The 25,051-nt window shown below is 43.3% G+C and overlaps 1 protein-coding gene across 1 annotated transcript in view; it reads right to left on the reverse strand.

The window, feature by feature from the left end:
• SHCBP1 (SHC binding and spindle associated 1) overlaps positions 1 to 18,909 on the reverse strand; it is a 38,903-nt gene extending 19,994 nt beyond the window's left edge. The window contains exons 1-8 of the mRNA XM_002721561.6: positions 18,719 to 18,909; positions 13,642 to 13,809; positions 13,356 to 13,471; positions 11,121 to 11,329; positions 6,054 to 6,146; positions 1,381 to 1,614; positions 1,121 to 1,289; positions 693 to 813 (exon numbers count right to left, since the gene is read on the reverse strand). Of these exons, the coding sequence (XP_002721607.1) occupies positions 693 to 813; positions 1,121 to 1,289; positions 1,381 to 1,614; positions 6,054 to 6,146; positions 11,121 to 11,329; positions 13,356 to 13,471; positions 13,642 to 13,809; positions 18,719 to 18,821 (1,213 nt within the window). The 5' untranslated portion in view covers positions 18,822 to 18,909. The remainder of the gene's footprint in view (positions 1 to 692; positions 814 to 1,120; positions 1,290 to 1,380; positions 1,615 to 6,053; positions 6,147 to 11,120; positions 11,330 to 13,355; positions 13,472 to 13,641; positions 13,810 to 18,718) is intronic.
• Between the last annotated feature and the right edge of the window lie 6,142 nt (positions 18,910 to 25,051).

The raw sequence follows: 25,051 nt of genomic DNA on the forward strand, positions 1-25,051 counted from the left end.
GCTTGGGCAAATAGTTGAACAGGTGCATCTAAATTTGACACATTATGGAAATACACAGGACCAAGATAAACAACTATAAGGTAACCTACATTTAGGCATCCCTCTAAATGAATAACTGCTAAAAAGTTATTTCAATAGAATTTTTCAATACTCATATCCTCAAAAGTATACTTTGGTCAAGACACAAAGTGTAGCATTTGTGACATTAAGCAAGTTTTTAAAGAATTAAAACAATTTTTCATACCAATTTTAATTTAAATACATCCCTCATAAAAATAAATTAAAAAAAAACAAATATAACAAAAGAGAAAACAGACACTAAGATATTCACAACAGTTGTAACAGCAAGCAACAAACAGAAAAATACAAAATTTTGAAAAAATATTGCTGGAAATGTTTTTTATCATATAAATTAATTTCCATTCCATAAACCACCCATAATCTGGAAGGTCTGATTCTTCATAATGGTCTTTTTTTGTGTGTGCCTGTGAACATCTTTCCAATATACATACTGTCATAAACAGCTACAACTCAAGTTGTTCAACACTTGGTCAATTCCCTGCATGCTTTAAATACTCTTAATGTTTCCAGGCAGTTCACTTGAAATCATTCATAGAGCTTCAACAAGAGCCAAGATTTCTCCTTATAGGTATCATGCATGAGATTTTGGTTGTGAGCTCTTCCATACTCACCTTCTAACTCAACAGAGTCAGCAATGGAGAATGTGCCGTGCACCACGTAATGACCAGGACACACGATAACAGAGTCTCCTTCATAGCAGGCATTTATGGCAGACAACGGATCACTATGGAACTAGAAAACAACAACATATTGCAAATACATAGCCCCCAAATGCAACCTGAGAATTACTCCAAGTGCCTTCATGTCTCATTTTCAAAATGGAGTCAAAATTGCAGAATTAAGTATCTGCTCTGATAGATAGTTGCACTGAGTCAAGTCCTGTTTGGTAGGTGACTATTGATGACATACAGCACTCCCCCTACTCCCCATTTCAAGAAAACCAGCACTAGGAAGCTCCTAGGAACACTTGGTAGCATTCATGAAAATATGGGGTAAATCAAAAGAAAAAGTTACCTAGTGAGCAAGAAACTCTTTTTACCTGAATTTCTGTTTCTTCCTTACAAGGGTCCTCACAGAGCCTGTCCCTGAGTAGGGACCGCAACAGACCAGTCATCATGGTGGAAGAGACCACATGGGTGACCTTCTGACCGCCTGGACGGAGGCCCTTGGCTTGGATATTAGAATTCTTCTGATAACCAAACACATATCTTAAAGAAACCACACAGACCTATCAGTTCTCAGTAAGACAGATATTAACAAAAGATGCTAACTAGCTAAGAATAACAAAGACACACATACCTCAACAAAGGATTCTCAATAAGTTTTAGCTTTTGTTTCAACTGTTCGATCTCGGAATACAATTTTAACCCTTCCACCATGGAGATATTTTCCTGCTCAGAATCAGAGTTACAATTTGACAAACTGCTTCTCAGATTCAAAAATTTCCTGTAACTCTCCTCACATTGAGACAACAGATTTTGGTAGTCAACAATGAGTCCTGAAGGAACTCGGTCTTCAAGAATGTCATAATGCCTGAAAGTTTAAAAGCAAATTGAAATTCATTGCCTTTCAGGCACATTTTCCTATCATTAACACAGCCCATTTAGTCCTCAAAGACCCAGCAAGAAAATGTTTCATAGCATAAAACTCAGATACATGTTAAGTCTTTCTGAACAGCACTCTATTATAAGTAGAAGCTATTCAAAGTTTTGAAGCACCACTTCATTAAGGTCACTAATTCTCCTTTTGAAGAGTTATTTTTTTTTTCATAGATTCAAGCATTTATGCTTTAGAAACACTGAAAGTTCAAGTTGCGCAATTTGTAATCACTGTTTAATAAGAAACTATTTTCTTCTCATACATTAGATCCAAAATCTTCATAAGTGGGTGGCAGGGGACAATTTTGGAGCCAGGATAGGGAGGGAAGTATTTCAAATTGTTTCATAACAGTGTTTAAGATTACCATATGTATAGGATCAAAAATTAGAAATGATTCAAATAATCTAGTCCTTCCTTGCATTTAAACCACAACAGCACAAAATTATGCTGAATGTTTTCTCAGGAAGATTACTAGAGAACTTCAAAAACATAAGCCTTTAAGATTCTGGTGGGAGGCCGGTGTCACAGCTCAACAGACTAATCCTCCGCCTGAGGCGCTGGCACCCCAGGTTCTAGTCCTGGTCGGGGCGCCGGATTCTGTCCCGGTTGCCCCTCTTCCAGTCCAGCTCTCTGCTGTGGCCTGGGACTGCAGTGGAGGATGGTCCAAGTGCTTGGGCCCTGCACCTGCATGGGAGACCAGGAGAAGCACCTGGCTCCTGGCTTCGGATCAGCACGATGCACCGGCCACAGCTCGCTGGCCGCGGCGGCCAACAGCAAAAGGAACACCTTTCTCTCTGTCTCTCTCTCACTGTCCACTCTGCCTGTCAAAAAAAAAAAAAAAAAAAAAAAAGATTCTGGGGGGAAAAAAATGAAGCTATCATTATTAAATGAGAGAGTATTATTTAATAGAGTGATCTTATACTAGGCAACCCTATTCGCACTTAAAATTTATTCATTTATATATCATGTAAAATGTATAGAACAAAAAAATTCTAGCTGCAATAACTTATCAATGTACAATCAAGTTAATGGGCATAAAAAAGGTTTAGAAATACAATATTATTGTCATTACTTGTGATTTTTTTTTTCAATTTATTTTTATTTATTTGAAAGAGAGTTAAGGAGAGAGGTAGAGACAGAGAAATAGAGGTCTTCCATCCACTGACTCACTCCCCAAACGGTCACAACAGCCGGAGCTGAGCTGATCCAAAGTCAGGAGCCAGGAGCTTCTTCTGGGTCTCCCACATGGGTGCAGGGGCCCAAGGACTTGGGCCATCTTGTACTGCTTTCCCAGGTCATAGCACAGAGCTAGATCAGAAGAGGAGCAGCCAAGACTTGAACTGGCGCCCATATGGGATGCTGGCGCCCCAGGCCAGGGCTTCAACCTGCTGCGCCACAGAGCTGGCCCCATTACTTATGATTTTTAATTTTATTTCTCAGTTAAAAGTATATTGACTAGGGTCTGGCACTGTGGCTTAGCAGGTAAAGCCAACAGCTGTAGTGCCAGCATCCCATATGGACACTGGCTCGAGTCCTGACTGTTCCACTTCTGATCCAGCTAATGTGTCTGGGAAAACAGTGGAGGATGGTCCAAGTCCTTGGGTCCATGCACCCATGTGAGAGACCCAATGGAAGCTCACGGCTCCTGGCTTCAGAGGGGCTCAGCTCTGGCCACTGCAGCCAATTAGGGAGTGAACCAGCAGTTGAAGATTTTCTTTCTCTCTCTCTTTCTGTGGTTGAAGATTTTCCTTCTCTCTTTCTCTCTCTGACTCTGCCTCTCAATAAATAAATAAATCTTTTTAAAAAAATGTATATTGACTAGCTATGCCTTAGGTCAGTACTTTGTAATCCTGGTTGGGGAACTTTTAAAACTACAGATGCTTAGACTTTTCAGCCGGACCAATTAAACTGATCTCTTGAAGCAGAGAGATTTTCTAAGTCCCCTGGAAATGTCATTGGGAAACAAAGTGTAAGAACCACTGCCTGGGGTGGGCACCAAGGCCCACCAGATTAAGCCATCAATTGGGATGCCCACATTTCATATCAGTGTGCTGGTTCAAGTCCTGCCTACTCTATTTCCAATCCAGCTTCCTGCTAATGTGCCTGGGAAGGCAGCAGGTAATGGCTCAAATACTTGGGCCTCTGCTACCCATGTGAGAGACCTGCATGGAGTTCCAGGCTCCTGGCTTCAGCCTGGTCCAGCCCTGGCTATTGCAGGCATTTGGGGAAGAGAACTAGGAGATGGAATATATATATCTTTCTCTCGCCCTCTCTTTTTCTCCCTCCCTCACTCTGTATTTCAAGTAGATGAAAAATAAACAAATAAGCACTTAAATAAAAGACATTACCTTAGATATCTTAGACTCTAAAGAAGATTGGAGGAGGCTAAAAAATAGAGCCACATCCTAAAGCAATTTACGTCAAATTATGGTAGACACTCAAAATACTATTTAAAACTAATAAAAAATATTTTTTCTGTTTTTCAAGTAAATGAATTAGGTGCAGTTTGAAAAGCAAGGATTTCATCTGCTTTGGCTAATCTATAGCCATTGAAAAATATTCTAGAAATCCACTTTGAAAATACGAAACTGAAGACCAAACCACTGACTGTTTGATTCAATCTAATGAGTTAAGGTTAAGGTCAAAGTTATTTTTAAATGTTTCCTCGCGTTATATAAGACCTACTCTCCCAGTACAGGCTGCTGTTCTCTCTGTGCACAGGGAGGCAGCCTGTCAGGTTTCCCCCACTCGACCATAAACCTTTTCCCTTTAAAAAAAATGTTTCCTAGCATTTCACATACCCAGGTCTATTAGCTATTTCTTCTCACTATATTGATGCTTCGTAGTCTGGAAACAATGAGTCAGTATCTGCATCTCAGATCCCTAAACTCTGAAGCAGTGTATTTTGAATTAGAAAATATTTACCACACAGTGAAAAATTAAGACAGTATGACCTGATTCCTTTTAAATCTTGCCTGTGAATAACTCCTATCTTATTAGCACAGGGACCTTTTTTGCCAATGTTTGATAACATCCAGTTTCTCCATCAAGAACCATTGTTTCCTCTCCACAACTAAAAACGTTTCCTCCCTTATGCTTTCCCATCTGTGCAAGGTATGTATGTAAATCGCTTCTTGTTGTTAGGACATGCAAAATGTCAAATCAGTACAATTCTTCTCCAGGTAAAGACTGAATTTGCCAGATACACGATATTCACCTACCATTACATTTCACTTCAATCAAACCAATCACTGATCTTTAAAAGCAAATATATCAAACCCCCCAAAAAATTCAAGTTTATTGAAATTCTGGCATTTTATTGAATATGGAAAAACAGAATATGCACAATGGTAACACTGGAAAGACTAAATAGAAATCACAGCCAAATTTATAAAGAGTTGAAATGGCTGAATTCTAAACCAAGTAGAACCATTTATCAGACTTTCATATTTTTTTTTATTATTTACTATTTAAACCAAGAAAAACTTACTAAAGCAAATTGAGTTCCACAAAAATGCAAAGGCTTACTATCTTATCTTATATAGTCAAATAATTCACACAGAGAAAAAAATTACCTTTTACAATTTTTTTTTTTTTGGTGTGCAAATTCTAATTTTATTCCCTGTGCTGCACTGTCTATTAAATTACTGCTCAGGAATGCAAGGAAAAATTGCTAGTCTTAGAGCACCATCTAGTGGAAAGATAAACACCACATGCAATAAGATTGATACAGAACTATTTGGGTTGCATAGTTAATTTCGGTATTTTTGTATAGCTTTTCTCTTCAAAATACAATAAATTAGAAGAATGTATTTTTGGAAAATTGTATTTATCACTAATATTAACTATTTAGTATTTTCCATAACTATTTAGTATTTATTTCCTTGTCAAATAAGACTTAAGGCAGGACCTCAACAAAATATACTTAGATAAATCCGTTAGTCTAACGTACTTTACTACAGGAACTTAGAGTAAAGTCATAATACTTTGAAAAGTGCTCCTTAAAAACTTAAAGCAACAAAAAGTCTTCTATAATTCAAATCATTTCACTGTTTTCCAAACAATAGTGTTTGAATTTAGTAAAGGGCTTTTAACACACTAACTTGATAGGATTTTATTCAGATTTACAGAATATTGAGCTATTACCGTAGATGTTTTTCAACTCCCTAGTATTAAATTCCATTTATAAACAATAACTGCATTTTTCTTTGTACTTTTACAACTTTCATTTAATGATATGTCAAGAGGTTGCACTGTTTGTATATCATTCTGTTTCTGTAGGCCCCTTAAGTATACACATACACACATCACACAGGTAAAATAAAACCATGGATAACTTTTCCAACATGTGCAAGGTCAGTAATAATACTTACAATCTCAATCGAGGTTCAACACATCTGACAAAATAATCATACTCATCTTCCTCCTCTTCATCCCAACTCCTCCAAATGTTTTGGTAGAAAAACCTGAAAAGGAATTTAGTATCATTCAAATTCAATCACTGGCTCAAAACATTGGAGTTTTGGAGGGGTGAGAGCTAAGGAGTAAAATAAAATAATTCTATCATCTATAGCAAACAGTATGAGTCACACAAAAAAGACCTTCTTTGTATCAGCTACAGAAGTTTCTCTACAACATTGATTTTGTTAGGACTTTCTCTTTTCAGAACTATTTATTGACCATCAGAACTGTGAGGATAACAGTATCATTTGTTGAAAAATCAAAGACTGGAAGAGAAATAGGTTTGGGGTTGAAAATAGAATTCTCCTTTAGCCATGCTCAGATTGAACATTTGACATCCACATGGATGATGTCAAGTACGCAGATGAATATGTAAGCCCAGAGCTCAAGAGATAGGTCAGAGCCAAAGATAACTATGTGGGAGTTATCAGCGTATTGATGGTAGTAAAGCAATAGATGAGATCATCTAGGGATATAATATAAAGCAGTTCTCAACCCTGGCTGTACAATAGGGTCTCCTTGCACATTGTTAAAAAATGATCCCTTATGGCAGACCAATAAATCAGAATCCCAAAAAGGGATAGGAGAGAGGTCTCTTCAGCATCCATTTATTTTTAGTTTCCTAAGTGATTTAACAAATTTATTACGAAAGATTTCAAACACATAAAAAGAATAGAGAAACAGGATCATGAATACAGGTATCCATCACTCACTTTCAAGAGTTACAAACTCATAGGCAGTTTTATTTCACTTCTGCTCTACCTACTCACCCCTTTGCTTCTCTCTCCCCACAATCCTGATGAATTATTTTAAAGCAACTCTCAAATATATGGTATTGTTCATAAATTTTTAATATATATCTCTAAAATAAATCATTATATTAAAAGAATATTTAGATTCTTTAATATTACTAAATATAGTTAGTATTCAAATTTCCCTAATTGTCTCTTTTGATGTTGACTGTTCAAATAGGATCAAACAAGGATCAGCTGGTGCATTTAATTGATGTCTTAAATCACTTTCATTCCATAGATTATTCCTCTTTTTCTCTGCAATTTTTAATAGTTTCCCACGCTCTAAATTTTGTTGACTATATCCCCATGAGCTCATTTAACATGTTATTTCCTTTATGTCTAATAAACTCAATCAGCTTAAGATTTGGCTGGGGGAGGCAGTGAAGAGTACATCAAGAGGGGTGTACCACTTCCATCAGAAAGCACAAAATGTCTGCACACCACTCCTTGTGAGGTAAATATTGATCAGTGGATCAGGTGGTAACCTGATCCACCCATTACAAATTCCCCTATCAGTTTTCACCTAATGACTGTAGCAACCATTAATGACCATTACCCAGAAACTTTATTTCATTAGTGGGTACAAAATAATTGATATTTTGACTCTATCATTCATTCTTCATGTAACAGTTGGAATACTTCTATAAAGAAAATCCCCAACTGATTCTTTTTTTTTTTTTTAAGATTTATTTATTTATTTGGAAGTCAGAGTTACACAGAGAGAGGAGAGGCAGAGAGAGAGGTCTTCCATGCGCTGGTTCACTCCCCAGTTGGCCACAACAGCCACAGCTGTGCTGATCCAAAGCCAGGAGCCAGGAGCTTCTCCCGGGTTTCCCATGTGGTGCAGGGGCCCAAGGACTTGGGCCATCTTTCACTGCTTTCCCAGGCCATAGCAGAGAGCTGGATCATAAGTGGAGCAGCCAGGATTCATACTGGAGCCCATATGGACTGCCAGCACTGCAGGTGGCAGCTTTACCCGCAACACTCCATGCTGGCCCCTCCAACTGATTCTAATGTCTTCCAAATTTAACTAAAGAAAAGATGGTTGCTATGGCTTGAATGTCCCTTCCAAAAATGCATGCTGACATTTAACTGCCATTGCAACAGTACTATGAGGTGGGACTTTCAAGAGATGATTTGGTTATGAGGGCTCAACCATGCTCTTGGATTTCCCAGGCTCCAAAAACATGAGCTAAATAAGTCTATTATCTATAAATCACCCAGTCTAGAAACAGAAAATATACTACGATGATGGCATATGACTGCTCTTGAGTAACTCCCAACATTCTAAAGTTTGAGCGTAAGAAGAGCTGGCCAAAATGACATCAACTGAACAGTGATACCCCAAAGGCTGAAAGGAGAGTGCATTAAGAAGATGGGGGGCGGGGATTGACACTGTGGCACAATGGGTTAAAGCCCCGGCCTGAAGCATCAGCATCCCATATGGGCGCCGGTTCTAGTCCTTTCTGCTCCACTTCCGATCCAGCTCCCTGCTATGGCCTGGGAAAGCAGTAAAAGATGGCACAATTTTTGGGCCCCTACATCCACGTGGGAGACCCGAAAGAAGCTCCTGGCTCCTGGCTTCAGATTAGCACAGCTCCAGCTGTTGCAGCTCCAGCTGTTGGGGAGTGAACCAGCAGATGGAAGATCTCTCTCTCTACCTCTCTCTCAATTCTTCCAAGTAAATGAAATAAATCTTAAAAAAAAAAAAAAGATAGGAATTGTGATGGACATTAGCCTAGCAGTTAAGACATCCATGTCCCTCAACAGAGTGCTGGGTTCGATCCCCAGCTCTGGCTCCTGATTCTAACTTTCCACTAATGCAAACCCTGGGATGCAGTGGTAATGGCTTAAGTAATTGGGTTCCTACCACCAATGTGGGAGAACCAGATTGAGTTCCCAGCTACCAGCTTCATTCTGGTCTAAGGCTAGCTGTTGCAGACATTTGGGGAGTGAACCAGCACATGGGAGGTTTCCATCTCTGTCTCTAAATAAATAAAAATGAAAAAAAAAAAAAAAAACTCTGTTAATAGCTTCCTTTTTACAAACATAACAAAAAGTAAAAGACAGGAATGACTAAATATATAGGATATAGCTAAGAAGTCAAGCAAGATGAGATCAGAGAAGCACCAGCTGGACATGGATGTCTGTGGTGACCTTGACCACCATTTCAGGGGTAAAGTAGAAACAGAAGTGTCATTGGATGTCAGAAGTACAGGCTGTGACCATGTGTAACTCAAGAAGTTCTACTGTAAAATAGAAAGAACACTGAAAATGAAGCCATCTTTTAATTTTTGTAGATTGGGCTTTCAGTTTCTTCACCCTGTCACAGTCTATCTTAAAAAGAAAAAGAAAAGCTTCTGCTGGCTCCCTGTTGCCCACAGAAAGAAGTCCTGAATGAGGTGCTGTTCCATGGATTCATATTCTAGCTCTCAGGCATCTCTCCTGCCTCAGAGCTTGCGCATATAAACTCCCAATTTCATAAGCTCTTTCAAAGCTCACGTAAATGCCAGTCAGAAGCCTTCTACTTCTTCTACCTGATAAACTTATACTGATATTTCACAACTCAAATCTCATCCTTACCAGCATACTATCAGACATGTACCTATCATTGCCATCTAAGTCTCCTCCAGTGCTTATTCTTACAACCCAGAGACCTGGGCGTCAGCCTTGACTCCCCCCATCTGCTCACATCTCCTCAACTCCCACATGCACCAAGTTGTAGCCATTCTACTGCCTCAAACTTCCATCTGTTCTCTCCACATTCCACCTTAGTCTTATCTTACCTCTTAACTGGTCTCAGTATTCTATCTCCCTCCATTTTCAACACAGCGGCCAGAATGAACATTTTAAAACACAAAGTTGAGCATATTTCCCAAGAATGAAAGCCTTTCAATGGCTTCCAACTGCACTTAAAGAAAAAAATGATTTATTGGCTGACAAAGCCCTGTACTTTCTGACCCTGCCAATCTCCAATCTAATTCCCTAGGTCTCACCACGTACTGTCTATGCTCTGGCCACCATGGCCTTTCAGCTTCTGAAACTCACTGAGATCCTGAACCTGCTCTCTCATCACTCTTTCACCTAACTAGCCCTTCAGACCCAAGTTCAAATGTCATTTCCTCAGGAAATAATCACAGAACAGCACCCTGACCTAGTTTAGGATACTAATTCTTCATAGCTCTCACTCCTATTTCCAATCATATAGAGACAGAGACAGAGACAGAGACAGAGATAGAGATCTCTTTGGGTGATTATCTCATAAAGGTTCATCTCCCTCCTTTAGAGTGACAACTCTCCAAAGATGGCAACTGTGTCTATTGTGTACCTCAGTCATACCCCACATTCCACCGAGAGCTGGGCACAAAAATATCTATTAATTCAATGAGCAGATGAAAACTCTCATAGTTTGCTCTTCTCCGAGCACTGACTGGAATCTGAGCCCTCAAAATGAAGAGCAAATTTAGCCAGGCTCCTCTATCACCAACCCCAAATACCTGTCTTTCTACCAAGTTCCATACCTACAAAAATTTGAAAATTTTTAAAAGCATATCTATGAATCTAGGTCTGATAGGCTTTCTTTCTCACTTTAGGGACAAAATGTACACTGTGCAAATGAAAATCAACTATGCCAAAAAAAAAATGTAAAAAACTGAAAGGTATAAATATGTCCCCTAAGGATCCAAGAGAGTAGACTAAAAACCACCTTCTTTGACAAGACACATCCTTGAAAAAAATGTTTATTAGTCTTATCTGTGCAGAAAGCATAATAATATCCAATTCTCTCTTTCTTTCCTTTCCTCTTTCCTTCTGCCCTCTCATATTTGAATACATCAACAATATCCAAAGCATCTACAACTTTTCAGGCAATTTCTAAATACATACAAACCAAATTAAGAATTTCAATCTTTTCTTAACATCTGGGGAAACTGGATAAAGGATACAGAGGAATTCCTTGTACTCAACTCTTCTGTAAATTTGGAATTATCAAAAAATAAACACTTAAAATATTTAAAAAATTTTTTCACTTAAAAAAGATTCTCCAATCTTTCAATATTCTAAATTATTGCAATGACCAAGTTTACAGTTTGAAGTTTAAATCTGGATTTAACGCTGACCAGAAATCACTTCATTTCCTCCAGAATTTCTGGCCGTGAGGTTATTTTTATCAACTTCTTTTCCTACCGGACATGCTCAATTGCAAGTGCTGTCTGGTCAAATGCTCCAGAATCATCAAACACCACCCACAGCTCCTGCAGGGGCAACCGGTGTTCCTTGAGATCAAGGAGCTCCTTCATACACTCCAAGGTAAAAGTGTCCACTTGAGAGTCACAGAGGTATGGTTCTGCAAGCTGCACCACTGCCTTCAAGGCTAAAAAGTCCACGGCTGTGACCTGAAATTTTTAAATGCAACAATATATGGAAATCAAATACATACATACATATAAAATACTAAACTTGAAAATTAAAACTTGAAATGAGGACAGGGAGCCTTCTTCTACAATATAAAGAATAAATAAGACAGGCCTGCCTCTAACATTATAATCAAAAAAATAAATAAAATGTTTAATAAACAAGTATGTGACAGACAATAACTAGTAGGGGTGGGGGTCTTGTTTTGCTGGGATGCCAAGAAAAGTCACCTCTGAGTTGAGCAGAGCAGGATGAAAAACAAAAGCCTCTCTGGCAGAAACAAGCAGATGGAGGAATCAAAAGGGGAAAATAGAGGGGGGTGGGGCAGGGGAGCAGGCAGGAGCAGGACATGAGGCTACACAGAGGCAAGGAGGGCATCAGGAGTTTGCATTGTACATGTTCTCTAGCACAAGGTGAGGCCATACAGCAAACACTAGGCCCTTGGTAAATGCAATGCATTAGATATTTCAAGCAGAGAAATGGCGCACTTCTATTTCTCTTTAAAAGCTTAATTATTTATTTATTTGAAAGCCATATCAAAAGAGAGTGAGGTAGAGACAGAAGAGCTGAAGCCACAAGCTAGGAAATTCATTGGCAGAGGCCCAAGACTGGGATGGAGTTTCTGGTTCCTAGCTTCGGTCTTACCCAGTCCTGGCCATTGTAGCCAACTGGGGAGTGAACCAGAAAGACCTCTCCCTCTATCTCCCTCCCTCTCTCTCTCTCTCTCTCTGTCACTCTGCCTTTCAAGTAAACAAATAAATAAATCTTTTTTTAACTTTTTATTTTAACTTGTCACTTTCTACTTATTTATTTTGCTATTTATCTGAAAGGCAACAACACAACACAGGCCCTAATAAATAAAGCTTTTTAAAAAAGACTTTTGAGACTGGCATTGTGGTATAGCAGGTTAAGCCACCACCTGCCAACACCAGCATCCCATATGGGTGCTGTTTCAAGTCCCGGCTATCCACTTCCAATACAGCTCCCTGCTAATGCGCCTGGGAAAGCAGCAGAAGATGAACCAAATGCTTGGGCCCCTGCACCCACATGGAAGACCTAGATGAAGCGCCTGGCTCCTGGCTTCAGTGTGGCCCAGCCCTGCCATTGCAGCCATTTGGGCAGTGAACCAGCAGATAGAAGCTCGCTTGCTTGCTCGCTCTCTCTCTCTCCATAATTCTGCCTTTCAAATAAATAAATCTATTAAAAAAAAAAAAAAGACTTTCATTTCAGAGAACTAACTGGGGGTAGACAGTACTATCTTAATCAAACAGAACTGAATTTCAACCAGACTTTAACACAATCCAAAATTTAAAAACCCATACAGAGCAGCTATAACCACAGCCTTGCACGTAACCACTGCAGAATGTGTGATGTCATTTTCTAAAGGAGCTGCAGCAACAACTTGCATTCACACTTCCTGGTTTAATGTTCTAGCTTAACAGGGCTTTTTGTGGTCCAGTTAACAAACACTGAGAAAAATTCACAGCTGTAATTAGAGTTTAAATTTAATGAAAAAGGCCCAGGCAGTTGAAAAATAAGATTGTTTTTACTTTCTGCAATGGAGCATGTTACCAAGAGATTACCACATATCTACAAATTTGTTAGGCAAAAAATCAGCTAGTTTTAGAAGTACCTGTTTGGTTTGAACCAATTAATGGACTACAACTAAGGAGGTAAAAACTTAATTGAAACTCCATTTACTTCATAATTAGGACTCTGTGTTTTTTGACTGATATAAAGTAACTCCTCCACCTCCCAGGTTTATAATCTGCTTCCCCTTGTCAAAGGACACTGAAACTTAAACCACCTTAATCTCCAAGTAGCTCCTCCTTGGTTGTCTTTAAAATTTGCCGAACACTTCATACACCACAGCAATTAGATGTGAAAAACATGCTATTTTCAATCAGCTCATAAACTTTAATTAAAAATAAGCACTCTGGCTATAACAGTCTAAAGTAAAGTGCTTCTAGCTAGAGACAAATGTCTTAACAACAGAATTAAATTTACCTCCACCAGCACCCTGAACACATTAGTGTGCCAGACTGCCCGCCATCCAGATGGTTCAAGGACCTTCTCCAAGAACTCAGCTGTGAATTCCCTTACCTCGGAGGCCTTGCAGTCAGCTACAAACAAAGGAAGAACAGTAAGAACTGAGCATGCACAAAGCACAGAGAAGTTAATAAATCCATTTACATCTACTCTCTCAGAACCAAAAACTGGTAATTGCAGAGACTGAGACAGACATCTGTGTATGAACTAAAAAGATAAAAGCAGCAAAAAAGAACCTACTCACCTAAAATGTAATCTTGATAGGCGCTGAATCGCTCATAGAACAAAAGTTGAGTGGTTTGGAAAATTTCTGGGAAAAGAGTTTTTCCTTCTGGCACAAAACTTTTTAAACTAGAGCCTGGCTTATCTTGACTGCTACAGCTGCTGCATGAATCTTCATCTTGGAACAAACCTAAAAGAAAAACAAAATAAGTAGGCTCGACTACCCCAAGTACTTCCAGTGACTTTAAAATACTTCTATTTATACACTCTTGCTTTGAAACTCCAAAACAAGGTTTAGGATGAATACTCTACTTATCTCTATCATTGTCAAAAGAAATTAGTCTTCCAAACATAAACATATCTCAAACTCCAAGTTCTTCTTATAACCTAATTTACTAATATAAAGAGAACAGACTTCATGTAGCTCATTGGTACAATTCTAAAAATATGATACTTTCCTCCCTCCCTCCTGCTCCTTGTTTTCTCTCTTAATTTTTGCAATAACATGTTTTTAAGTTACTTGCTAATCACAAATTAATCCTCCACTAACTAAAGAGTCCAACAAGTTAAAAGTAAAAAGACCACTCTTCCACAGGAATATAGACAAAGCTATAAATAATAATCAAATCCTAAGATGTTAATTTAGCTCATATACACTGTTGTTGTTGTTGTTGTTGTTTTGTACTCTATATATTAGCTACCACCAATCACAAAAAACATATTTATCTTTTTGGGTCTGATTTATTTCACTCAGCAAAATGGTCTCCAGTTGTATCCATTTTGCTGCAAAAGACAGGATTTCATTCTTTTTTATGGCTGAGTAGTATTCCATTACGTATATATACCACATTTTCTTTATAGAATCATTAGTTGATGGACATCTGGGTTGACTCCATATCTTAGCTATTGTTAATTGAGCTGCTATTATAAACATGAGGGTAACTCTTTCATATGTGGATTTCATTTCCTTTGGGTATAAAATCCAAGTTCTACCTCAAAACAAAAGAGCTTAAGTATTTTTTTTATGGAGTGTGTGTGTGTGTGTGTGTGTTTAAGATATATTTATTTGAAAGTCAGAGTTACAAAGAGAGGTGGAGACAGAGGGAGAGAGTTCTTTCATCCACTCCCCAAATGGCCGTGATGGCCAGAGCTGAGCAGATCCAAAGCCAAGAGACAGGAGCTTCTTCCAGGTCTCCCACATGGGTGCAGGAGCCCAAGCACTCAGGCTATTCTCTACTACTTCCCCAGGCCATAAGCAGAGAGCTGGATCAGAAGAGGAGCAGCCAGGAATCAAATTGGCACCCATATGGGATGTCAGCACTGAAGGCCACGGCTTTAACTGGTTTTGCCACCACACTGGCCCAGAGCTTAAGATCTTTCACGGGTTAGGTTTTGTAGTTCTGTGAGGTTCTTCAGGGAAACACAGGAAGCGGATTGTTTTAATAGAAACAACCAAAGTTTTCATTAAAGGATACAGCTATAATTTTTACTACAATGGTTAGCAAGTTGTTGAAACCGAGCCCCTACACAATGCCTTTGATACAGATACTACATCCCATTAGGTCCTCATCTCCATGGTCTCCTAGCCTCCCTCCCTTAGAGTTTCCCTGCCCTGATTTTTCTAAAATGAACTTACTAAATCAAGGGAGTGGTGCAACGGGCCCTACAAGGTACCCAATCATCAGACTCATGAAGTCACTTACCTCCCCTAGAGATAACATCTTGACATTTGTCTTGAGAGATTTGTTTTCCAAGAACTCCAGACTCTGAGTAAAAAGCAATTCCCACCTGCAAATAGCCTCTGGTACCCACTTGGCCACCATCAAAATGCCCTAAAGGATGGGATGAGTGTTGTGGCGCAATGGGTTAAGTCGCTGATTGTGACAATGGCATTCCATTCTAGAGAGTGAAATCAAGTGCCGATCCACTTCCAATCCAGCTTCGTGCTAATACATGGGAAGCAGAAGATGATGGCCCAAGTACTTGGGTTCCTACCATCCACATGGGAGACCTGAATGGAGTTCCTGGTGCTCTCTCTCTCTCTCTCTTTTTCCCTTACCCTGCCACTCTGCCTTTCAAATAAATAATTTTTCTAATTCCCTAAAGGACACAATCTTGCTGACCAATCAAAGGAGAAGCATGAGCACTCAGACCAACCAGGAACATGAACATGAGCCAAACACACACCTCTCAACCCCAACTTCAATCTGCGAGAATTTTTTACTCCTACCCTTCAGGGAACCCAAAACTTAAGCAATAGCTCCTGGCACCTCGCTTTGTGCTTTGCAATCAAGGTCTTTCTTCCACCAGCCTGATGTCAGTAACTGGCTTCCAGTACATCAGGTGAATAGGCCCAGTTTTGGGGGTCTATACCAATTCCTCCAGCCAGATGGTCTATGACAATCTATCTTATAGGGCTTTTTTTTTTTTTTTCCAAAATAAGTTCGCAGGTGCAGGCATTTGTACAGCAATCATGATGCCGCTTGGGAAACCTACATCCCACACCAGAGTACCTGGGTTCAATCCCAGCTCTGTCCCTGGTTCCAGCTTCTTGCTAATGAACATCCTGGGAGGCAACAGATAACGGCTCAAGTGACTGGGCTCCTACCACCCAAGAAACAGACCTGGACCAAGTTCCTGGCTCCTGGCTCCTGGCTTCAGGATAACTCAATCCCAACCATTGTGGGTATTTAGGGAATGAACCAGTGGATGAGAGACAGATACCTCTCAAATACAGATACATTTTTAAAAATAGTAATTCCACATAGCTGCCTTAAAGGCAGCTCGTTTCTTATTCTCGCTCGCTCTCTCAAGTGCCTTAAATGACTTAAACTCTTATTTTATTTTCTACAGGATCAGTCTGCCGATGGTACCTCAATAAGCAGGAATGAGAGGTTCTTTTTTATTTATTTAGAAAGGCAGAGTTACAAAGAGGCAGAGGCAGATAGAGAGGTCTTCCATCCACTGGTTCACTCCCCAAATGGTCAGAGAGCTGGGCCAATCTGAAGCCAGGAGCCAGGAGCTTCCTCTGGGCCTCCCACAGGGGTTCAGGGGCCCAAGGTCCTGGGCCATCCTCCACTGGTTTCTCAGGCACATCAGCAGGGAGCTGGATTGGAAATGGAGCAGCCAGGGCTTGAATCAGCACCCATACTGGATGCCAGCACTGAAGGCTGCAGCTTTATCTGCTACACCACACGACTGGCCCCAGTGAGAGCTTCTCAATAATGTATAAGGTTTACTTCACTAAAGCTACTAGGTTCCTCCTCACTAATTTCAATGACTGTGTCTAAGAAAAGATCAAAAAATGCAAATCACACCAGGTTCGAGCTGAATGTAATTATGCTTCATACTGCATGATTCAGCCAGTGACCTAGCTAACTCTGTATAATAAGATGTTTTTAATAGACAAAAAAAACTACTAAATAAACAATGCTAGGGGCAACATGTAGAGAGGTTTCAAGGAAAATATCTGAGACTATTATTAGCAGGAGGCTTTCTTCCCCCATCTCTTCCTTCCATTTCTTGCCTCTGTTCAGGCCACCGAAATTACTTCAGGCCAGAGATGACTAAAGTATACTTGAGTCTGTTGCTCACAAACACTGCTGTATATGAGTCAGAGGGAACTGATACCTTACTATCTGTGACCATCTCTGTGCTGCTGTTTCCTCACCTATAAAGAGAAGGCAAAAATAGTACGCCTACTTCAACAATACGTACGTTTATTGGAGAAATGATACTTTAGAGCTGGCACTGTGGCAGAGTGAGTTAACCAGGCTACTCTGCTTCCAATCCAGCTTCCTGTTAATGTGCCTGGGGGGCAGTGCATGATGGCCCAAGGGCTTGAACCGCTGCCATCCATGTGGGAGAACAGGATGGAGTTGGCCCAGAACGCATTGTTACAGCCACTTGCTGAGTCAGTCTGTTTCTTTCTCTTTCTCTCTTTCTCTCTCTCTCTCTCTCTCCTCCGTCTGTTGCTATGTCTTTCAAATAAATAAATAAATCATTTAAAAAAAAAAGAAATTATACTTTATTTCGGCATTCTTTCCAGCTAATTTTTTGTTTTTCCAATTTATTGAGGTATAACTGACAAATAACTTACAATGAAGCTGTACGATGTGAATCTTTGAAACACATATACGTTAAGAAATGATTACCACAATAAAGCTAATCAACACTTCTGTGAGCTCACATAGTCATCGTGTGTGCATGCAGGGCATCAGGAACCACAGTCACTACACTGTAGGTCTCCAGATCCTATAGGTCCCCACTCCGTCTTCTTGGACCAATATCTCCCTTCCTCCAGCCCTTGGCAGCCACTGTTCTGTTCCTCTGAGCTTGGGTTTTCTGCACTCACAAATAAATGACATCATGCAGTATTTGTCTTTCCTTACAGCAGCTTCGAGAATGAGTCGTCACACGGCATTTCCTTCATCTTCACCTCCCAGTGAAGCCGCTGGCTCCGTTTTTCTAACAGGAAAACTAAAGCTGAGCAAGTCTGGCCAGTTCGCAAGGTGGGTTAGTAGTGGAATTAAGTCACACTCCACCAGGTCTCTATCCATACAAGACACATTGGAAACGTTCAAGGAAAAACTTGAACCAGCTTACAAATGTCAGAAAATGTATTCGTGGCATCTCCAAGAACGTAGAACGGAGACACAGGTCCCGTTTCTGGACTCTGTTAGCCCCCTAGCGTTGGGCAGGTCACCTGCCCTCAGAACTCAGGGGCGCTATCCCCAGCTTTCCTCTTTCCGAAAAGCAGTGGCTCCGACCCCCAAGATGCGAATGACCCAAACGTGCCCACTCTACCGACAAACGCGCGCGGAGCTCCCCGAAGCCCACCGCGGTAAGGAATTCCCGGCCCACTCCAGCTGCCTGCTGTCTCGGGGAAGCGGAGGCCAGAGAGGTCGGGCCGAGGGGAAGCTGTCCCCAGGAACCTCGAGTCCTTGACGCGCGGAGTGGGGGTCCCGCCCTGGCCGCCCGCGTCCGGAAGGCCTGAGACCCAGGCGCCCTCCCCGGTGTCCACTCGGAGGCCCCGGGCCGCCGCAGGAACTGCCCGCCACTAGGAGGCGGCTCCTCGAGCTAGGCCGGCGGATGCTCACCTTTCTCCATGGACGCCGGCTCCTCCTCGGCCACCCAGTCGGTGAACTCCTGCGCCATGGCCTCAGACCCCAGAAAGCCACCCGTCAGCAAACCCTCAGCCATTTCAAATTTCCGCGGGAGGCAGCCCCAGACCCGCGACGTGATGACGCAGGCGCTTCTGATTGGATAGCCGGCCGAGGTTCTTGGACCAATTAAAGAAAGGTTGCGCTCCCCGCCGCCCCACCTCCGTTCCTCCGGAGCCGGGTCTCCTCCGGCCTCCGCCCTCCCCGCCGGCAGCGCCTCAACGCCATCTAGTGGCGGATCGGGCGGCTGTTCCCAGCCGGGTTCTCGGTCTTGGGCTTACTGGACGAATCTGGATAGCGACAAAATTTGGGATGATTTCCGAAAAACTAATGAGCCATTCCTAGCTGGAAATGAGGTACAGAAAGAATCAAAAAGCATAATATTTAGACTCGTTTCTGCCATTATCAGTGGCATTACTTTGGACAAGCCACCTCTCGGAACTCACCACAAAGAATCATTCGGTCCCCACTCCCTCTGGCTCTCTCTCGCGCTCGCTCTCTCTCTCTCGCTTTCTCGCTCTGTCCCCCTCGCGCTCTTCCTCCATCGATACAGATACACAATAAGGTATTTTCAAAGGCCGTAAAGTTAGATATGTAAATCTATTTTTATTAATTAAACGCAACTGTACCTCCAGGAACAGCAACATTCAGTTAGTACCTGACTGTATGTTTTCCCTGTAAAGTCTTATTTAATCTTCAAAGACTTATTTAATCCTATGAGACAGGAAGTATTATACCCATTTTGCAGAAGGGGAAATGGAGTCACCGAGGTAAGTTGTCCTGTCCAGCCCAGTAGAGTCAGGATTTGAAGCCAGACTCCAGAAGCCACACTTGAATGCTTCTGCCAAGCTGAGTCAGCCCGAAGCAGCACAGGCTGCGGGGACACCTGTGTAGGCTATTTCAGGGACCCCGTTTCTACTGACTGCCTTGGGGGTAAACCCTGGCCTAATGTCTCTCAGATTCCTCGCTGCTGAAACCCAACACAGCCCAGAGAGGCGACGGTGGAAGATGGCACCTAATTCACCCAGCTTCCCTAGGAAACAAGATTTCTCTGGCTCCTGTGTGCAGAGTCTGACCTTACACTTGTTCATTCACTGAACAAATGTTTATTGAGCACCACAAGGTGGAAACACACACACACACACACAAAAAAAAAAACAATAAAGCCAAGGCTAACAACAGGTCTTGAGCACCGTTAGCTTTCTCTTAACCCTCGCCTTCAACTCTCCCACCCAAAATCTGTGTTTCTCCTCACCTGTTTTCCTCCCTACTGGGGACAGCTCCGCTGTCTGCTCATTCAACTATCAAATATTTTATCAGCCATCAAGATGATACCCAAAACAGTGCTTCTAGAAAAGTCCTGAAAAGGAACGGGAGGAAACCAGGTCAGAGACAAAATATGGGTGCAGTTGCAAACTCTAGGAAGGACAAATTATTTATTTAACTGGATACATTTGCTGGATCACTCCTCCAAATGGCTACAAAGGCTGGAGATGGGCAGATCTGAAGCCAGGAGCCAGGAGCTTCATCCGGGTCTCCCACATGGGTGCAGGCACCCAAGTACATGGGCCATCTTCTACTGCTTTCTCAGGCCATTAACAGAGAGCTGGATCAAAGAGAAGCAGCGGGGACATGAACCAGCGCCCATGTGAGATGCCAGTGCCACAGGCAGAGGCTTAGCCTCCTACACCACAGTGCCTGCCCCGCAGTCCTTCGCCTTTCCAAATTTATGTCAACATTAATTCATTACTTGCTCAGATTACAGATATGTGTCACTTAATGTCAGGAAACACCCTAAGAACTGCATTGCTAGCTGATTTCATCACTACACAAATATCAGTCAGTGTGCTTATATTGTGGGCAAGGAGCCTCCCACCACCACCCCCAAGCCCCATCACTCCCCTCCCTGCTGGGCTTATTCAAGACACGTCCCTCCAAGTGTGAAATATTCAAGGTGGGAGCATAAAGCTGTATGGGAAAGCAGAATTTGTCCAAAGACAAAAGGATAGTGCACAATCAAGAGGTAAGTGATGGTGAGCTCAAGAGAAAAAAGAGAATGGACAAAAAGCCAAAACACACACACACACACACACACACACCTCTCTGCAAGGTTTGGGTCATCTGTTTATACTACAGGGAAGCACAGGGGGTGGTGCTTGGAGTGAGGCTTAATTGAAGATTCAGGGTGAAGTTCAGGGCTGAGAACCGCCCGTTTCCATGACCATTTTTGGAAATACCGTGTCAGGGAGTCAAATGCATCTAGGATCAAGATTTTCCTAGGAAAGCTGACTGAGTGAAGTGCAGGTTTCCACTGTCACCTCCGGCATCAGGTGTCCCTCCCCTATGGTTATTTTATTGTAATTATGTTATAATGACTTCAGGTCATCCCAACCATCTATGGTATTTCCAGCTGCTGCTGTTTCTCCATTTGCACCACTGTGGAACCTGTGGTTTCTGCTATGGGACAAGGCAGGGAGCAGGGGCTTGGTGGTGCAGGTTTGGGTAGCACACTGGATGGTGCAGTCTGGGCTGTCACACAGGCCGGGCCAGGCTGTCAGGAGGATCTAACAGATAGGCTGTGGCTGCTCTCCTGCTGCAGACGGTGCTGCCCCAGGGGTGGGTGGGGTGGGATGGTCCAGCTGCAGGTCAGTTGGGCTGTCAGACCTCAGCTCCTCTTGCTAACACTTACCTACCTGCCCATATGACTTACACAAACTAAGATGGCTGTGAGGTTAGCAGGTGACATAATCTTATGGGGCCATCTTTGCATGTACAGTCCATCATTGACCAAAATGCTGTGCAGGGGCAGGCATTTAGGCTAGCAGTTAAGATAGTGCATCCAGTGTTGCAGTGTAGGGGTTAAGCCACTGCTTGCGACAACAGTAGCCCATGTGAGTATCGATTACAGTCCCTGTTGCTCGTCTTCTGACCTAGCTCCCTGCTAGGAAGGCAGTGGAAGATGACCCAAGGGCTTGGGCCCTGCCACCCACATCAGACACCTGGAAGAAGCTCCTGGCTTGGGCCCCTGCACCCATGTGGGAGACCTGAAGAATCTCCGGTTCCTGGCTTTGGCCTGGCCTAACCCTGGAGTTGCAGCCGTTTGGAGATTATTTTTATTTATTTATTTATTTATTTATTTTTGACAGGCAGAGTGGACAGTGAGAGAGAGAGACAGAGAGAAAGGTCTTCCTTTGCCGTTGGTTCACCCTCCAATGGCCGCCGCTGCAGCCGGCGCACCGCGCTGATCCGATGGCAGGAGCCAGGATCCAGGTGCTTTTCCTGGTCTCCCATGGGGTGCAGGGCCCAAGCACCTGGGCCATCCTCCACTGCACTCCCTGGCCATAGCAGAGAGCTGGCCTGGAAGAGGGGCAACCGGGACAGAATCCGGTGCCCCAACCGGGACTAGAACCCGGTGTGCCGGCGCCGCAAGGTGGAGGATTAGCCTATTGAGCCACGGCGCCGGCTCGTTTGGAGATTAAACCAGCAGATGGAAGATCAATCTCTCTCTCTCTCTCTCTCTCTCCTTCCCTCTATCTTTCTCTCTCTCTAATTTTGCCTTTCAACTAAATAGATAAATTTTAACTGAAAAAAAAAAAAAAAGACACTGCATCCTGCATTGGAGTGCCTGGATTTAATCCAAGCTCTGATTCCTGACTCCAGCTTTCTGCTAATGCAGACCCTGGGAGGCAGTGATGATGACTCAAGTAACTGGGTCCCTGCCACGCATGTGGGAGACCTGGATTGAGTTCCTGGTTCCCAGCTTTGATACCCTGCCATTGCAGACATTTGGGAAGTGAACCAGCTGTTGGTAGTGCGTGCTCTCTCTCTCTCCCTCTGCCTCTTTGCCTCTCAAACAAATAAATTTTTAAAATTTAATAAAAAGCAACTGACCAGGGCCGGTGCTGTGGTGTAGTAGGCTAAGCCCCCGCCTGCGGCCCCAACATCCCATATGGGTGCCAGTTCATGTCCTGGCTGCTCCTCTTCCAGTCCAGGTCTCTGTTATGGCCTGGGAAAGCAGCATAAGATGGCTCAAGTGCTAAGGCCCCTGCACTCACATAAGAGGCCCAGAAGAAGCTCCTGGCTCCTGGCTTTGGATCAACTCAGGTCCAGCCATTGTGGCCATTTGGGGAGTGAATCAGTGGATGGAAGACCTTCCTCTCTGTCTCTCCCTCCCTCTGTCGGTAACTCTACCTCTCAAATAAATAAATGAATAAATAAAATATTTAAAAAGAAAAAAAGTAACTGACCTTTCTCCTGAGGTTATTTCCATTTTCGTATTCTTTATGGAAAGTCTGACCTGGGGTTCTTGCCTGTGATTCACACTCACCATGCTGCAAAGCCAATCCTGAGGGCAGCCCATCTTCCAGCTCACATTCTGCCCACCGCTGGCCTAGCCAACCACCATCTCCCACCAGGGCGGCTGAGACCTCACTGGGTGTCCTCCTTCCAAGATGCCAGCACCACCCTGGCCCTGCTTCTGGAATTAGTCTCTCCCCTCGTGCTGCTCCTATACAGGGGTCTCACACTTCCCTGCCCAGGTGGGCCAGGCAGGACACATAGTGAGGAGAAGTGGGCACCAGGCCTGGTCCAGTGGAAAGTGGTGAGCATGGCCGCCCACTGAGAAATCTCCCTTATAAAATGTTGGCAACTAGTTTTTTGTTTTTTGGTTTTTTTTTTTTTTTTTTAAGATTAATTTATTTGAAACAGAGAACAGAGGCAGAGAGAGAGAGAGAGAGAGAGAGAGGGGTCTTTCATCTGCATGCTCACTCCCCAAATGACTGCAACGGCTGGAGCTGGGCCAGTCCAAAGCCAGGAGCCAGGAGCTTCTTCCAGGTCTCCCACGTGGGTGCAAGGGTCCAAGGACTCGGACCATCTTCCACTGCTTTCCCAGGCTTCCAGTCAAGCATCCAGGGGCCTGGGCTTTGCCAGCTGCTGCCACCCAGTGACTTCCCAGAGCCACTGGCTCATCGCTGGCATTGTCACCTGGGTCAAGGTCAGTGAAAGTTGTCTGCATTTGAGGTTTTCTGCCCCCACTTCAGAACACCAGCTTCCCCAAGTACAGGAACTCCCCCTAGGAGGGGCTCTGAGTTTCTGGGGGATGCGGACCCACTGTAAGTCATTCCTGAGAGCAGCTGTGAACCAAAACAGGTGTTCCACGTGCCGAGCAGCAGAGGGAGGCCCCCCAGCCTGAGGTGGGGTCCCTGCGGGCAGAGGCCTGTCTCTCCATCTGCAGTCACACGGCGCACCAGGTGACCCAGAGTGCACCTGAGCGTCTTCCGTGGGAAAGAAAGCTCAGCCACAGGGTCTGCGGCTGCAGGGGAGAAGACAGACAGGTCCCTGCCCTGGGACGTGAAGTCTGGGGCTCCGTTCACAAAAACAACAGAGCCAGGCCAGGCTCCGTGTTTGACTTGTGTTTGCCACTAGAGGGCAGCTCGCACTTCCCAGAGAAAACAAATCGACACTTGGCAAAAGACTGAGAGGCCCTCTGCAGATTAGAAAGGAACGCATTTAGCCCTGGCCTGCGGGGCGCACAGTCCTCAGGGAACACGTTACACAAGGGAACACCCTGTGGATGGACAATGAGAACCTGGCACGGTCGCTGCCCAGGGGCCTGCGAAAGACCTCAGCGGGCTAAAACCTTCAGGACAGAGACAGCCACTGGCAAGAACCACTGGAGATTCAGGAAGAAGCGGGGTTGGAATCCTGGCCAGAGGGTGGGAGTGTCCAGGAAGAGGGGAACCCCAGCTCCAGAGGCCCCAAGGCAGGAAGGGAGGGTGGTGTGTCCCTGAAACACGGACAAGTCCTTGAGACCTCAGCGTGGAGTACGAGGGGACAAGTGGCCCGAGATGAGGTTCTGAGGCCTCATAATCAGTTCAGGTTTTAATGTGCACACCATGGGAACCTTGATGGGCTTCGAGGAAGAAAAGAGGGGGCTGGGCTGATGCTCATGGAAGAGCACGCTCAGTGCTGCACGGAGAACCATTACAGAAGGGCTTTAGCACTTGGGCACCACGTAGAGTATGTAAAACTAACAGGAACACCCCGTGTTTTCTCAGTGCTCTCTGGTCTACAAAGGAAATTTCTTACGACGCCCTGCCCTCCCCCTGCCCCTTTCCCAACTTTACTATGATGTTTTCTCATTTTATCCAACTCACTGAGTCCTCACGAAGTGCCCGAAGTCAGAGGATCATCAGTCAGTAGCGGAGTCTGGATTCCAACTAACCTCAACCCGACTTCCAGTCCAGGGCATTTTAAATTTTACTGTGGCAA

The sequence above is a fragment of the Oryctolagus cuniculus genome, chromosome 18 (genome assembly GCF_051225735.1).
Source record: "Oryctolagus cuniculus isolate XC-2025 breed Fujian yellow rabbit chromosome 18, ASM5122573v1, whole genome shotgun sequence".
NCBI classification, from domain to species: Eukaryota; Metazoa; Chordata; class Mammalia; order Lagomorpha; family Leporidae; genus Oryctolagus; species Oryctolagus cuniculus.